Genomic DNA, 16,851 nt, shown 5'->3' with positions numbered 1-16,851 from the left:
TTTAGTGGGTTTTATTTTGGTGAATGTTTGGAAGTTGACAAAATAGGTAAAAATTACATACCCGTGGAAAAAACTGGCTATATGCAGGGGTTTAGAATTACACTTTCCCATTGCCCGGGGCAAGTGTAATGTTGTCTCGGGAAACAGACCTAGAGTGATAAGCTTACCCACACGGGAAAGTAATAGAGGGCTAAGCCCTCTCACGGCCTGAAGGACCGGGAGCTCTCCCTATAGGTAACACGTATATACATGTTTAAAAGGTTAATATAGAAAACTAATGAAAAATTAAACCATACCTATGGAACTTGAAAATTTTGGTCCCAATGGCGTCAATTCAAATACTAGTGCGTGGACATGTATTTCTCCATTTTGAATCTCGTGTACCCAAGTTCACCTCGTTCTGAGATGTTACATAAAATCTGTGAAAGCATGTAAATCTTATTTTCTTAATCATATATAATCATTCCTCGATTAACGTGATTGTACCATGGCTCCTATGTTTGTGTATTTGCTAAACACCAATGCTGAATATGACGTCACAATGCACTGTTTACATCAGTTGCATAGAGTTTCCCGCGTTCGATGAATAGGCGGATCAAAAATATCTAAAGTTATAATACTTTGATTGAGCTCTGTCCTCACTTAGGTGCAAATATTTCGGATAATTTTGTCCAGTTATGAATCTAGATACTAATTCCAATACTTTTTGCTTCGCCCTCAAACACGGTCACGCCTTAAGACATATTAAATTTGGAATGTTTATTCAGATCAATTAAACTTGATACTGACCACGTTAGATTATCAGTACAACTACAAGACTGTCCCATCTTGTTAGTTTATCTAAACTATTTACAAACAATTATGATCTCTTGGGGGTTTTTTATGAAAGAAAAATGATAACAACTATTTCAAAAAATGCTAAGTTGTCGTCTTTTCTTCTGGAGTTTAATTTTCAATATCAATTTCTTGTTTAATGAAAATGTGAAATAAATGAGTATGTTCCAATTTGGCTCTGCTAAAAAAGGTGCTAGTACTGGAAATGAGAAAGAGGCAAAACGGGGTAATGGAGAAAAGAATGAAACTGAAAGTAAACAAGAAAAAGATAACATCGATGACAAAAATATTTTTATTTTTGGGTAAGTGAATTTTGATATTGGGCAAGTGGATTTCTAGGTAGTACTTGCCCGTGGGAAAGTGACTATTTAAAAAAATTCTAGACCCCTGTATATGTGGTTCTCTTATGTGCTGCGTTAGTTCAACAACTTGTATATTGATATCAGGTATAGGTGTACTGAGTGTTCTGATCAGAGAAAATAACAGGGACACAGAAATCTGGAGACGATCTGGTAACCAAGGCCAAAACTGGCAGAAAGCAATCATTGACATTGGACGGGTTGATGGAGCATTCCAGGTATGTTGTCCAATGGAACACCAGCTTCTAATGTCAGGTCTAATGTAGGCCAAATGTGAATGTTCCTACTGATGGATGATCGTGACTGATTTATTTTGCCAGTATGATGAAATTAAGTTTTCAATTTTGTGATGAAAACTGCATGCATTAGTGTCTCATTGTTTGGATTGTGTTTTGTATTCTTACAATTTCCCTATATATTGAAGAGTCACCACTTGTCATCTAATCACATAACACAATAGAATGTGTGCTCTACAGACTTGTTTTAAATTTGGGAAATTTTGGATTTTTTATTAATTGAGGCACACATTACAATTTCCATGAGTCCCATTCTAAAATCTTAAAAGTTTTCCTGATAAAGTGGCAGAATTTAAATTTTAGAATGTGTGCATTCTTAAAGGAGAGAACTGTATTTGATGTAAGCATTGTAATGGCTTTTTTTTGAAATCAGAGAAACATTATCCTATATCATGCTGATTTACTCTTGTTACATTACTAGCTCCTGATCCGGGCGACCCGGACCTACAGTGTGCAGGGAGACATCGCTATTGACGACTTCCAACTCATCAACTGCAACTATCCAGGTTTTCTATTTCAAATTCCATAAAATTAATGAATCAAGAAAATGAATAAATACTGAAAGATAAAGATTTTAATGAAGTGTGGGAAGTTTTGTGATAGATTATCCGAGTGATTGATTGTGGGCATGTTTTCTGTGTTGTCCAGCTGCTCAGGCCACCTGTCCTTCCCCTTACCAGTTCCACTGTACGGTCAACAAGGGCTGCGTACCAGACAAACAGCGTTGCGACTACAGCGATGACTGTGGAGACGGCTCTGATGAGGCCCCTTCTTCTTGCAGTAAGCTTTAAGGACAGTTGATACAAACAAAAAAATGGATACATATGTTGATATATAATTTTTGGTTTAGTTTGATTGTATTCAGTACAAATATGAATTCCTAAAAAATAAAGAGACTCTTTATTTTATATCTGAGTACGTTATAGAAGACGTTTGCTGTATGAAGCTTCAAATTCAAGTTCAAAAACTTCAAAACGAATGAGTTGTTAGAATTCTTTATCATTCCCAGCATATATTCATATGATATAGAATATGTTCAATGCAGCATTTTGACACAGTTTGTTAATTTAGTAATTTTAATTAGATTATTGATACTTTATCAATAGAATATTACCCTGCCTCGTGCAACTTTGAGAGAAGCATCTGTAGTTGGACTCAAGATAAAACTGATAAATTTGACTGGACGAGAGCTAATGGTCACACTGCAACATACGGAACAGGTCCATCCCGTGATCACACTCGGGGAACAGCCTCGGGCTATTACATGTTCATTGAGTCCTCATCACCCCGCAGACGTGGAGATATGGCCCGTCTTATCAGCCCGTTGTTCACTGCGGTACCGCCCACCCAAAACACATGTCAGGTGAGTTTTGTGTTTTTGAATATGAATATAGATCTCAGATAAATCTATAACTAGGCATTTCCACTGATTTTTTCACTGCATAATTACTATGAATCACATTTTATTAACAAGAACATTACTTATGAAAGAGTTAGTTCTTATGAATATTAAACTCTTTGTATGGAAGCAATAAATATTGATTCATGAAAGTGTTGTCTTGTGAATTAATACATCATTGTATCCATGTGAAAATAAGGTCTCACGAAATAAAAGTATACAGTATTTTCACATATGATTACCGTCAAGCAAAAACCACCCTTAAGTGAAAAATATCACTTTTTCACCTTTTAAATGTTTTAGATAGAAGAATTTCTCCTCTTTCTGTTGATATGTAACATTACGTTACAGCCCAATGATAATGACCTTAAAATCCCCATCAAACTTGGTAAAAACTTGCATCGAGTCGTTTGACGTCATGATTTTTGGAAATTTACGTTGTATTTTGTTACGTTTTGTTACTATTTCAAACGTAATCAAAATACATGAGTCTGAATTTTTTTTATCATCTGATATATAGGTATACATTTATCAACATTCAAACAATTATTTAGATTATGACAGATTCAAAATAGGCTAGTTTTTATTGTCTTTTATTCTCCTGGGTGTCGGGAGAGGGGGCGACTACGTCCTTGTACGGGGCCCTGACAATAGGTCTAATAAATTTAAACAAGTATTGCATTCTCTCTCTGGTCAAACCAGTTGCCGGAATGGCTTGGAGGAAGGATGGCATCTGTATCCACGCCTGCTTTCAGCAGTTTTAGTTCTGTTCCGGGTGAGTCTGGCACTTCTTTAGCTACAGCAATACCGGTAGAAGAATGTGCACAATATATAGGAGAAGTGTAAATCATTGATAAGAGTTTAATTCAGAGAGGAAATTATATATACATGTACCAGTACCTTGTTTGAAAAAGATTAAGGTTTGAATTTTTTTGTTGAGATGGCATGTCAGCGAATTATAACGTAGTCGCCGCAACCCCCTCCCCCAACATCCACACATATCACCCAACTACAATGTATCCCCTTTCAGGATTGTTGTTACATGTAACAGCCGAAAAAATCGATATGTGGTAACATAATAAATCAGACTTGTTACAATCCATTTCTTATGTGAAAAAAAATAACACCCAACGTTCTTTTAAATAGCGTATTCTACCTGGCTTATCTGCTTTGAAAACAAAGTGTCTGAATTTTCTAATACCCTTGAAGGGAATGAAATAATTGGATGTGAATGTTTTCCAGTCCAGCCATTCTCCATCAGCACCACCGAATACAACCACTTCGTTAATAGATGTCCCGCTTTTTCTGACTACGGATGCTAACTGATTCAAGATTCAACCTCTGACTTTCTGTATAATTTTTTAAGTAAACAAACCCGCAGTGATTTTTCTACATTTTTACATGGGTCCTGTGGCTTTCAAATTGGGGAAAATAGTTGACATTTTAGTCGAACTGGGAAAAATCAATTTTATTGTAAATAAGTTTTAAAATCATATCAAACATTATATTATCTTTATTTTACACATCTAATTTTCTTTAACCTTCTAAAATTTTCAACTATTCTATCCAAATTATCATTCCCATAACACTTTGTTACATGTAAGTCTTATGTATATATATAATTCACATCGAACGTTTATTTTTTTCAAATACATTTTCCTTTCATAATTTCATTATTGGGGAAAATGCAAGCTAAACTGGGGGGAAATTTGCCATGGTATGGGACTTGCATGTGAAAATTTATTTGGGGGTGTTTGTCACTCAGCGTTCTACAAAGTAAGTACGTCAACATGAATTTATATTTGTTTTCTCATTCAAAGTAAAATGAAAATGCTTCTTTAAAAATTGAAAGACCCATAATACATGTGCAACTACACAATCGTTCTTATTTCTTCATTACTATCTTTAATTATTTAATTTGGATTTTAACCTGAAGCGTTATCACATTGTAGGTGGCTTTCTTTTTCACCAAGTCCAAAATTCTCAAAACAAAAATGAAGCATAGAAATTACGCTGATAGCGACCTTGGCGTGTGTTCCGTTTTTCCCGGTGTCGAATCCTCATCTACTAGGAAGTTGACCTACGTGATTTACAAAACCTATTTCTAAATACTATTTGTTCGCCAGAAAATATTAAATTGTCTAAATTTAGAAACGGAAGTACACAGAAATAATCAAGAAGCTACGTTCTATAGCAACTCCAAACAACTGAATCTTTCTAGGTGTAGCAAAGTAGAGAGGTCCAACTTGACAAACATGATGCGGTACAGGGGTCCGTGTTTTCCAAACTATCTATTTTGTGTTGCTTATAGGAGTTATGAGATTGATCACTGTTCCGTATAGATCTTCACCTTTCATGTATACAGCATGCGAGTAATCAAAGGTATATAAATGGACATGGTTAAGCTCTGTTGACATCGGCGAAGCTGGTTGTACCAGGACTGGTTGCTCATGCAGTTCTTATTATCGGTAAATATCACAGTATTTACAACAACGGATTTTAAACACACTTGCTGTAATACATTTTATAAGATATTTTTTCACACTTTAGTGGTTTGTGAATTTTATTTATTGTAAGGTACCTGTCGTTCTACTTTCACTTCATTCAAATGTGCACTATATTTGACCCAATCTAATTAAAATCAGACTTCTTAGATCCGCGCCGTATACTCTGTGTAAGCGATTGTGAGCGTATCCTAGGATCTGATTTTAATTAGATTATATTTGTCCAGAGCAGCTAACTTGTCGTTTTTTTGTCATGGCCAATTGAATGTGATCTTTGTGTTGTTCACAGATAGGACATACTTAAGTCTTGGGTGACATGAATTTTATATTTGGACAGCAAATCTGACAGATGCCTTTGAACGTCGGTAGCCCTACTGCTGTCTTGTCATTATCGATACAAACATCTTCGTATATTCTGTACAGGGACTGTTTGCTTTCACTGCATGGTAGAATTATGTGTACACCGATATTCCTGTTGACTGCTGCCGGCTGAGGCAGACCATGCTCTTCGGCATAACTAGATATGAACTAAGGAACATCCCTCAAAACATCAAAACCGTATGCATTCTTAGGCCGCCTATGTTTATTTCCATGAGTTCTTGAAACCAACCCATTTGTGATCAGATGATGTATCAGAGATTTCAATGCAAACTCGCCAATGCTGTGTGTTATCAAAAAAGTTTGTCGACAAACTTAATGTATCGAAGACGTTTTCTAATTGAATCTCCATCTTTTGACTGTCTACATTTAGATTTTATCTTTATAAACTTCGCCATAATATGAAAGTCTTTCATTTTTTGTCATCTCAGTTAAGGAAATAGCGTGTTCTCTGATGTCTGAAAAACTAAATGTAGAAATACAGTTTTTTGCACACCTGCATCCCTTTTCAATTAAAGATCGTTATTTCACATCTTCTGTGCAAGGATCATGGGGTAAGTTGGCAATCCCTTCTCCAAACATGTGTACCTGGGCCTCTAAATTGGTTGACATATCGTCTGATTCACCGTCATCACTGTTTTCGTTAATAGAACACGCACCTGCGTTCTGATTAGTAAGATTTTTCATGGGAAAATATTCATTGTTAATATTGTCTAGATCCTAAAAATTTTACAAAATATTTTATTAACCGTCATAAGTGAAATACAATAATTTGATTGATCATCGGGTTTTTAGAAATATTTTCAATTATTTGTCAAGCATTTTTTTTTTCGTGAGATGTGTGTGTGTAAAAGAGTAAAGCTACAGGTCAGAACGCAGAATCTACAAGTTGATTTTTTCTAATTTCGGAAATAAATTAGTATTTGCAAAACATTTTATAATTTCAGGTTAGTGTTGCCAAAATACAATTGTTAAATTTTTTTTTTTACGTGCGAACAAAAGGTGAGCGACATAATTATTACTAAACGTATCGCTGTATAGCTACGCAATGGTAAACTTTATCGGCTATTTTTAGGATTCGATGCTATTTTGTACATATTTACAGCATTGTAAGATACATATGTACGTTCACAATCAAGGAATATTACATATTGTAAAACTTGTAAACACCGCAGAAAGTAAACCAACAGGTAGCACAACAATCGGACGGCTGTTTTATATACATGCAATTCATATTGGATCTATCTAATATTTCAAATAGGGGAGGGGGGGGGGGCGTAAACCCAGATAAACGTTACTTTAAAAATGGGAGGGGGGGGGCGTAAACCCAGATAAACGTTACTTTAAAAATATGTCTGTTTAAAAATATGACTGTTTGGTATATGTCACACATAAATTTAGGATGTCAGGTGAAATATTTTCATTTCTATAGACTTTCATTTTACCTGTATTTCCCGAAGAAAGGGAAATACCTGTAAATATATTTTTTATTTTCGACGAAAATCCAGTATATGCATAGCACTAATTAACATCAATACTAAACACTTAAACCGATATAATATATAATAATTATATATATAACAGATAAATGAAACTTGCGTGTTTTAAAGTGCGTACTGACAGTTCCATGACTTCTCAAGGAAGCGCCTAACATGTGATTGAAAAAACAACGTTGCAGAAAATCATGCCGTCATATCGTAAAAATGTGACGTTGACTTTACCGCTTGATTTCTTGATAAACGTCACAATGCACTTAAGGGTGGTTTTCGCTTGACGGTAATCATATATAACGTATCAATTAGAAAATGAGTTGAAAACAGTGGACTCACCAGAAACTAATCATTTGGAACTACATGATATACAATGTAGCTATGCTGTTTGATACAAATCTTATTGTGCTGATTTCATGCAGTAGAGTTGAAGTTTGAGTACAACGCTGTATAGCTTGTAAATTTGATATGGATGGGTTTTTTTTTCAGCTGCGATTTTTCTACCATATGTTTGGTCGCAGCATTGGATCATTGAATGTTTATACTAGAGAAACAGTCACTGGACCGATGAAAAAGATTTGGTCTAAATCGGGAAATGTTGGAGATTTCTTTGAACGAGTTGATCTAACTATCAATGAAAACAAACCGTTTCAGGTAAACACAGCAAGTTTATCAGAAAGAATTAACCATATGCATACCACATTATTTTTTCTTTTTATTTTCTGGTGGTAGCAGAAATAGCATTAGATTATATAAATTATGATTTAATCCTTCATGTTCCACAAACATGTGTTTTAAAAGTAACAAATCAACACCACACAAAGGGAGTTAAATCTTGGGTCCTACTGTATGTTGTTTTTGTAAGACTTGTTAATTATGTAGTTTATACTGCTGTTTGTATTACTAATGTTTTGTAATTTTGTGTGCAGGTTGTCATTGAGGGAGTAGTTGGCAGTTACTCGGGAGACATTGCTATTGATGATGTATCCATGACACCTGGTTGTGTATTGATGAATGGTAAGAACCACACAGTTGCAATCTGTTAACATAATACCAGTTTGTTTAGTCTTCTATATGTTGATGGATTGTTAAGTCTGAACATTGAAAGGCAATGGTATTTGTGAGAGAAATCTTTGTATTTTATTTCTGATCCATCCTGAAATCTGGATGAATGGACTTCTTCACAGCCATAGTGTTCTGTCAATTGGACTCGACAATGTCTATCTGAACTCCACACAATGTGTTGTCTAACTGGACTCCACACAGTGTCTTGTCTAGCTGAACTCCACACAATGTCTTTTTAACTGGACCCCACACAGTGTCTTGTCTAGCTGAACTCCACACAATGTCTTTTTAACTGGACTCCACACAATGTCTTGTCTATCTGAACTCCACACAATGTCTTGTATAACTGGACTCCACACAGTGTCTTGTCTAAATGGACTCCACACAATGTCTTGTCTAACTGGACTCCACACAATGTCTTGTCTAAATGGACTCCACACAATGTCTTGTCTAAATGGACTCCACACAGTGTCTTGTCTAACTGGACTCCACACAGTGTCTTGTCTAGCTGGACTCCACACAATGTCTTGTCTAACTGGACTCCACATAATGTCTTGTCTAACTGAACTCCACACAATGTCTTTTTAACTGGACTCCACACAATGTCTTGTCTAGCTGGACTCCACACAATGTTCTGTCTAGCTGGACTCCACACAATGTCTTTTTAACTGGACTCCACACAATGTCTTGTCTAGCTGAACTCCACACAATGTCTTTTTAACTGGACTCCACACAATGTCTTGTCTAACTGAACTCCACACAATGTCTTGTCTAGCTGGAGTCCACACAGTGTCTTGTCTAACTGGACTCGACACAGTGTCTTGTCTAACTGGACTCCACACAGTGTCTTGTCTAGCTGGACTCCACACAGTGTCTTGTCTAACTGGACTCCACACAATGTCTTGTCTAACTGGACTCCACACAATGTCTTGTCTAACTGAACTCCACACAATGTCTTGTCTAACTGGAGTCCACACAGTGTCTTGTCTAGCTGAACTCCACACAATGTGTTGTCTAACTGGACTCCACATAATGTCTTGTCTAGCTGAACTCCACACAATGTCTTTTTAACTGGACTCCACAATGTCTTGTCTAGCTGGACTCAACACAGTGTCTTGTCTAACTGGACTCCACACAGTGTCTTGTCTAGCTGGACTCCACACAGTGTCTTGTCTAACTGGACTCCACACAATGTCTTGTCTAACTGGACTCCACACAATGTCTTGTCTAACTGAACTCCACACAATGTCTTGTCTAACTGGACTCCACACAATGTCTTGTCTAGCTGAACTCCACACAATGTCTTGTCTAGCTGGAGTCCACACAGTGTCTTGTCTAGCTGAACTCCACACAATGTCTTGTCTAACTGGACTCCACATAATGTCTTGTCTAGCTGAACTCCACACAATGTCTTTTTAACTGGACTCCACACAATGTCTTGTCTAGCTGGACTCCACACAATGTTCTGTCTAGCTGGACTCCACACAATGTCTTTTTAACTGGACTCCACACAATGTCTTGTCTAGCTGGACTCCACACAATGTTCTGTCTAGCTGGACTCCACACAATGTCTTTTTAAGTGGACTCCACACAATGTCTTGTCTTGCTGAACTCCACACAATGTCTTTTTAACTGGACTCCACACAATGTCTTGTCTAGCTGAACTCCACACAATGTCTTGTCTAGCTGGAGTCCACACAGTGTCTTGTCTAACTGGACTCCACACAGTGTCTTGTCTAACTGGACTCCACACAGTGTCTTGTCTAGCTGGACTCCACACAATGTCTTGTCTAACTGGACTCCACACAATGTCTTGTCTAACTGGACTCCACACAATGTCTTGTCTAACTGGACTCCACACAATGACTTGTCTAGCTGAACTCCACACAATATCTTGTCTAGCTGGAGTCCACACAGTGTTTTGTCTAACTGAACTCCACACAATGTCTTGTCTAACTGGACTCCACACAATGTCTTGTCTAGCTGGACTCCACACAATGTTCTGTCTAGCTGGACTCCACTGTATTGTTTTACTGATTTCCAGAATCTGTAAATCGAATTATGACCTCTAATTACACAAGGTTATATTGATCTGGTATTCCAGAATATTCATAAAAAAGATCATGAAAATGCACAATTTTAAATTAATATGCATATTTGTTATGTACCCCCAACTCTTACCACTATTTTTTGATATAGCTAAAACTTGTGAAGACATTGAGTAAGAAAAATTTAGTATTCATTACATCATCTTCATATTACTCTTGCTTTCAGGCACCCTTCCCACTGGGTTACCGACCCCTCCCACCACACCTAATCCATGTGGTAACAACAGTTTTGCCTGCAAGTCGGGGCAATGCATACCATCCTCTCAGGTGTGTGATTTTGCACCCCAGTGTTCAGATGGATCAGATGAAGCAAGCTGTGGTAGGTGGAGAATTTATATCTTTGATTGATTGGAAAAGCTAAGCACTACGGTAATGACTTTCAAAGAGAAAGGAAAAAGCAAATTTGCTGTGATGCATGGTCTTTCAATTGATTTCTTGTATATACAGTCAAATACGAGGTAGTCATGGAGACAAATTTGGTGTCAAAATAGTCAAGCTGTCACATTACTCAGTATAAATAACATGAAAAAGAAAGAATTAGTGTCAGGTTTTACAGTTGAACTGGCATTGGATTCGACAGTTTAAATTATTTTGTTCACCAGGAGGAATGTTTCTGGGGACCTGTTATAATTCTTTCTATGTTGGTGATGGATCCAGGGACAGCAGGGTTAAGCTTTCATAATCAAGTGTTAAGTTGGTCCATTTCCAAGAAAATATAAACCGCACATAATTCAAACTTTCATGAATGCTGCATCTATAAATGTGTAGAAGCAGTCGTGATGCAGATACTGCATTTTGGCTTATATTTTCTTGATGAGTGACTAGGGTTTTTAAATTGCTCATTTACATGATTCGAACATGCCTGGATGATGTGATGCATCCATTGATGCACACAACCAGGCATGGTTTTGATGCTGATTCCGTCCTACATTTTCCAGGTGAGTGACTTAGGTTATAGAATTGGGAATCGGGTCTATTCCCCAGTAGCTATGGCTTCTGTGTGGTTCAGACTTGCTTGGGTGATTCTCATTATGAAATTTAGCTCCTTCAAAAGTGTTGTTAATTTTCAAGTGCACCAAATTCCAATACGGCCACCGCAGTTTTTCATTGGTGATTACAGAATTGATTTCTCCAGAATGCTGCATATTCAGTCACCATTCTTGGTACATTTGCTTCTGTAATGGTCATGCAAAATTGTTGAATCCAAATTTCTACATGGCCACCATGGCGTTTAATTTGCTTTAGAAAAAAATTAACTTCACCTTTAGAACAGCAGCATGGTGTAAATGTCCTGTGGTGGTCATAAAAATGTCTTCTTTTGAATGAACTTACATGAAGTTATTTGAGCCAATTGAATGACTTCAGGCTCTTGAGAATCTGCTATTTATAGGTACCTGCACTTTTGAAAATGGCCAGTGTGGATGGAACGATGTCAGCAGTGGACGTTACAATTGGCACATCTTCCAGGGATCCTCACCAGGAACAGGGGGTCCTAAAACTGACCACACTAATGGTACTGCTGCTGGTCACTACATGCTGGTGGAAGGATCCACGGGAGTGTTCTACAGTCGAGCTCGCATGGAGACACCACCTCTAGGAGCCACCGGCCCTAGCTGTCGTGTGTCTTTCTATTACCACATGTTTGGACTGGGAGCAGGTAAATGAGTACTGTTCATGTTGGTGAATAGACTGCTGAGAAATCTAATAATGAAATTCAATCATTTATAATGATTGATTGATTGTATATTGTTTAACGTGGAGACGTCAATTCATAATGAAATTCAGGGGACCAGCCTGAATTGTTCATTATATCCAAAGCTCAATATAACTGATGTTGAACTATATAGATAATGTTACTGGGGATTATTTATAACTTCATTATGACAGATAGCTCAATATGAGCAACTTAAATATAGATGGGGTAGACTGTATATTGTCCTAAGGCTCTTTGATCATCACAGTTTTTCAGATTACAGTAAAGCGCTTGCAACAAGCATGCTTATAATGAACTCGTATTTATAACGAAATGATTTTTTTCTCAAGGCATGTAGTTTTGAAATACATGATGAACTGATTGAATATAACAAATTACATTTATAACGAATTGAATTTGTTCATTCCCAGCACCTTGCTGCATGTATGTTTTACTGTAATAATGGAGGGATATTTGTGGGTAAAGTCCTTATACTTGTAAATTTCTAACATGTAATTGTGTTTAATATCAAAATGGTTGTTGACTACTCAAATGTACTGACATCTCCTGATAGCTAACTTAATGGTTAATTTCAGGAAATATCCGTGTCTTGATCGTAAACAGCAACAATCCAAGTGACAAGACCTACATCTTCTCACAGACCAACAACCAGGGTAGTGGCTGGCAACAAGGAAGTGCAGACATTGGTCAGCTCTCAGCTGGATATAAGGTAGTGAACATCTAATACACTTTTCATCATTTGAACTTTAGACGTAGATGCATAGGGATGTACATGCCTTGTGTTGGGAAAATTTGGCAGATTTTTTCCAAATAAGTAGTTTTTAAGATATTGGTAATTTATATATTTTTATTTTGTGCAAACATTCAAGAACATACTGCCATTAGTGATTTTTTATTTTGATAATTTTCTTTTATCTGCCAAAAAACTCGCCATTCGACAGCATTTTAAAAATTTCCTGATATATGGTCAGAAATGCGTGCAAAATTTCCATGATCAGATTTTACAAGAGTTGGAGTAATATGTATTTAGCACATTTTGAAAAGTATCTCATGCTAAAATATTGAATGAATGATGATTTAGTATGATGTATTTGATATTCTTAAGGTGCAATTTGAGGCCAACCCAACAAAATCTTTTGCTCCTAACTCTGGTATTCCCAACTCAGACATGGCCATAGATGACGTTGTATTTCAACAGTGTAGCCCAGTCACCATATTCAATGCATCAGCCAATGGTAAGCATTATAACATATTCAATGCATCAGCCAATGGTAAGCCTCATAACATATTCAATGCATCAGCCAATGGTAAGCCTAACATATTTAATGCATCAGCCAATGGTAAGCTATATAACATCTTCATCAAGCCACAGTTTTCAACAGGCTTGTACTTATTTATCCTCTATGTGCACCTAAGGACGCATAGGCAAAAACAGAAAACAGACATGTAGAAACTGCTGAAAGTTTTGTGCGTATTGTTGAATACAGTAAACAAAATTTCTTAGTTCAAAACAATGTACATATTGAAAAATTTTTCTATGTATAAATGGTTTAAAATGTTGTCTTTGTGATTTTTCTCATTGATTGTTTTGTATACTTTATATTATGTGTACTCGTGCATATTCTCTTTTCAGTACTGGATTGTACCTTTTATGTTGTGTACTCTCTTTTCAGTACTGAATTGTACCTTTGAGTCTGGATTCTGTGGATACATCCAGAACCAAAAAGATGATTTTGATTGGACGAGAAGTAACCTCCATTCACCCACCGTGGGAACAGGACCAGATCGAGACCACACCACGGGGAAAGGTTGGTTCATCATCATCATGCAGCATCAGGATTTTATGTAACCTTAACTAGAGCTTCTCAAGAAAAATTGGATCCTAATAGAGAGAATTACATGTATAAATGTTCTAACAAACTAAACAAGTTCATTTCAAGCAAGTTATAACTGAGAAGAATGAAGTAATAAGTAATGACAAAATTTTTATTCTTCTTAGGATACTATATCTACATTGAGACTTCTGCCCCCAGACGCCAAGGTGAAAGGGCTATAATCTCCTCTGGTATCAACAAAGCCACACCCACTTCTGGAATGTGTTTAAAATTCTGGTATCACATGTTTGGAGCCCATGTCAATACACTGAATGTTTACCAACAGACTCCAAATGGAAACAGGTCACTTATCTGGACTCAATCCGGAACACAAGGAAATGTCTGGAAACAAGGATTACAAAGCATCAACAGTCCTCAGCCCTATGAAGTAACATCCTAAATGAAACCTATTGTTATACAAGCACATGCATTTTTAAAAAACAATAGACCATTTCATAGAAATATTTCTACTACCTTTATTCAGAGAGGTGTTGTGTAAACTATGAATTACTATGAATTTTACCAGGCATTTGAATGTCAGATCTGGAATAGTCATTTGAAATGCTTAGAATTAAGAAAGAAAGAAAAAAATGAAAAATTATACTTTCATCATGTATTTGCAGGTTGTGTTTGAAGGAGTAGTTGGAAGCAGTTGGCAAGGAGACATTGCCTTGGATGACATCAGCGTCGTATATGGAGCATGTCCTCCTAAACGTATAAATTCTAATGTCACAAAGATTGCTGAGTTTCTGTGGTCTCTTTTGTGAAAAATGACAAATTGTATTTTTTGTGTGATAGGAATTACAAATACCTGTATTTTTTGTTTGATAGGAATATGTGACTTTGAGGCTGGGTTCTGTGATTGGACACAGGACATAAATGATGACTTTGATTGGACAAGAACAAGAAATGGAACCCTCTCTAAATACACAGGTCCACCATATGACCACACAACTGAAAGTCAGTACGGTATGTGTAGTTTTTATTACATCGTCGTACATTATTTTGGAGAATGAAATGTGTTGGTTTGTTGTGGAAATACTCTAGGGCTGGGACGATTCAGGGTTAGCTCGATTTGGTTCGGTTTCGATTCAGAACAGCACGGTTCGGTTATTTTCGATTCGGTTCATGTTAGGTCCAATTTATCTACTGACAGCACAAAAATTAACAATTTTAATGAGTAGCATATTTGATTTTATTTTATTCAAGTTATATAACTTTATGTCGTCATTAGTTAACATAATATCTCTATTCATAATGACATTTTATAACTTTGATAGAAAAAAGAAAACATTGACAGTCTATTAAAATTTGTTATATTAATGTGCTGCATAAGTTTTGGATTATTAAACAAATCTATAGTGAATCTAAAATGTATATGATATTGTTTTTATTGATATGTAAAAATTCAACAATTCTATCAATTGAAAGTCTTTTAAAATCTTTCCTTTATTGATTTACTTCTCTCATATTAACTGTCAAATCTGTGTCATTACCTACGATGTTGATTTCACTCCACCACTTGTCCACTAACAAAAATGCTATATGTCATGTAAAGATAAACTGCAATGATATTACGGACCATATTCTGTTGGTATCTGAGTGGTAAAACTGCTAACTCTCAACACAGTACTTATTTAAATCTCTGTTGCATAAAAAACCTCATGTTATGCACATCACTTGGCATCTTCGCTAGCCAAGATGATCACTCAGACGCCATATTTGTTGTTTTGGTGTATGTAAAATCTAAACCGAACCGAAATCCGGAATTTGTAATCAGTGCATCGAATCGAATGGTATGAATCGTGGTGCACCGAAATTTTTGGTGCACCGCACAGCCCTAAAATACTGCCATGTTTTGTCTTACCAAGCATTAATGAAAAGTTTCAGAGGCTAACACAAAAATATGATGTCTTCATCTTTTGCTAAACCAAGTGCCACAATACCCTAAGGGCTATTCCAGAAATAAATACATGGGGGGGTAGGGAGGCACCTTTTGTATATACCAAGCACCCATAAAAAAAATATAAGAAATTGCCCCATGACCCATCAAATTAATATAACTCATTTTACAATGACCCATCTAATTAAAAAAAAACTTAACCAGACCCACCACAAAAATATTTCAAAAAATGAAAACAGTACAAATCTCGCGATGTTTTCGGGACAAACATTCTAGTAGCAAGCGCAGGCTCGTACTGCGAGCTCTAATGACTAAAGCGCGGGAAATAATCCGAGCTAAATCTCAACCTCTAACAAGGAAAATTTTTTGTCACCAATCCCAGAAGTCCCTTGTCAAAAATGGCTGAGATCTCGCCAAGTCACACCTTGGAATATGATTGTGACCTTAAGCAGAATATCATCCTAATCTTGTGGCCTCCTAGCTCCAAAATTTAGTGCACCATTAGGCGAAATGTTTAACGGAGTGCAATGTTTATGAAAGGCAGGCTAAGATGATGTGTGACGTCACGTCTACGTTTGACGTACGTCATGATAAGGCAGACAGTGGCGGATCTAAATACGTACTTGTTAAAAGTCATACTACCGGGACATTATTATTACGTGAACATTAAAATACTAAATTCTCAATAGCAATTTATTATTCTAACCAACAAAAAAAAAGGGAGACTAACTTCTTAAAAATTGTTAGAATACGTGAGGGACCACAGGTACTGAATTAGTGGTATTTAAAAAATTACAAAAAATCGATTGGATTGAAAATATTTTTTTAAAATCTTTGGTTTTTTTCCCGTGACTAAAAATAACAAATGCTTCAATCCATTTCCTTTTAACATGTCTGGTAATGCAAACCACGATGACAACCCCCCCT

At 36.4% G+C, this 16,851-nt stretch overlaps 1 protein-coding gene across 1 annotated transcript in view; it reads left to right on the top strand.

Moving 5' to 3' along the window:
• The window catches only part of LOC125646053 (MAM and LDL-receptor class A domain-containing protein 2-like), a 175,275-nt gene that overhangs the window by 111,736 nt on the left and 46,688 nt on the right, over positions 1–16,851 (top strand). The window contains exons 120-133 of the mRNA XM_056139554.1: positions 1,281–1,411; positions 1,911–1,995; positions 2,138–2,269; positions 2,596–2,852; positions 7,750–7,914; positions 8,190–8,277; positions 10,600–10,752; positions 11,824–12,090; positions 12,723–12,856; positions 13,253–13,382; positions 13,821–13,955; positions 14,147–14,409; positions 14,645–14,735; positions 14,853–14,990. Of these exons, the coding sequence (XP_055995529.1) occupies positions 1,281–1,411; positions 1,911–1,995; positions 2,138–2,269; positions 2,596–2,852; positions 7,750–7,914; positions 8,190–8,277; positions 10,600–10,752; positions 11,824–12,090; positions 12,723–12,856; positions 13,253–13,382; positions 13,821–13,955; positions 14,147–14,409; positions 14,645–14,735; positions 14,853–14,990 (2,169 nt within the window). The remainder of the gene's footprint in view (positions 1–1,280; positions 1,412–1,910; positions 1,996–2,137; positions 2,270–2,595; positions 2,853–7,749; positions 7,915–8,189; positions 8,278–10,599; positions 10,753–11,823; positions 12,091–12,722; positions 12,857–13,252; positions 13,383–13,820; positions 13,956–14,146; positions 14,410–14,644; positions 14,736–14,852; positions 14,991–16,851) is intronic.

This window comes from Ostrea edulis, chromosome 6 (assembly GCF_947568905.1).
Source record: "Ostrea edulis chromosome 6, xbOstEdul1.1, whole genome shotgun sequence".
NCBI classification, from domain to species: domain Eukaryota; kingdom Metazoa; phylum Mollusca; class Bivalvia; order Ostreida; family Ostreidae; genus Ostrea; species Ostrea edulis.
Note: the sequence above shows the minus strand (reverse complement) of the source record. Positions and strands in the feature narration are given on the sequence as shown.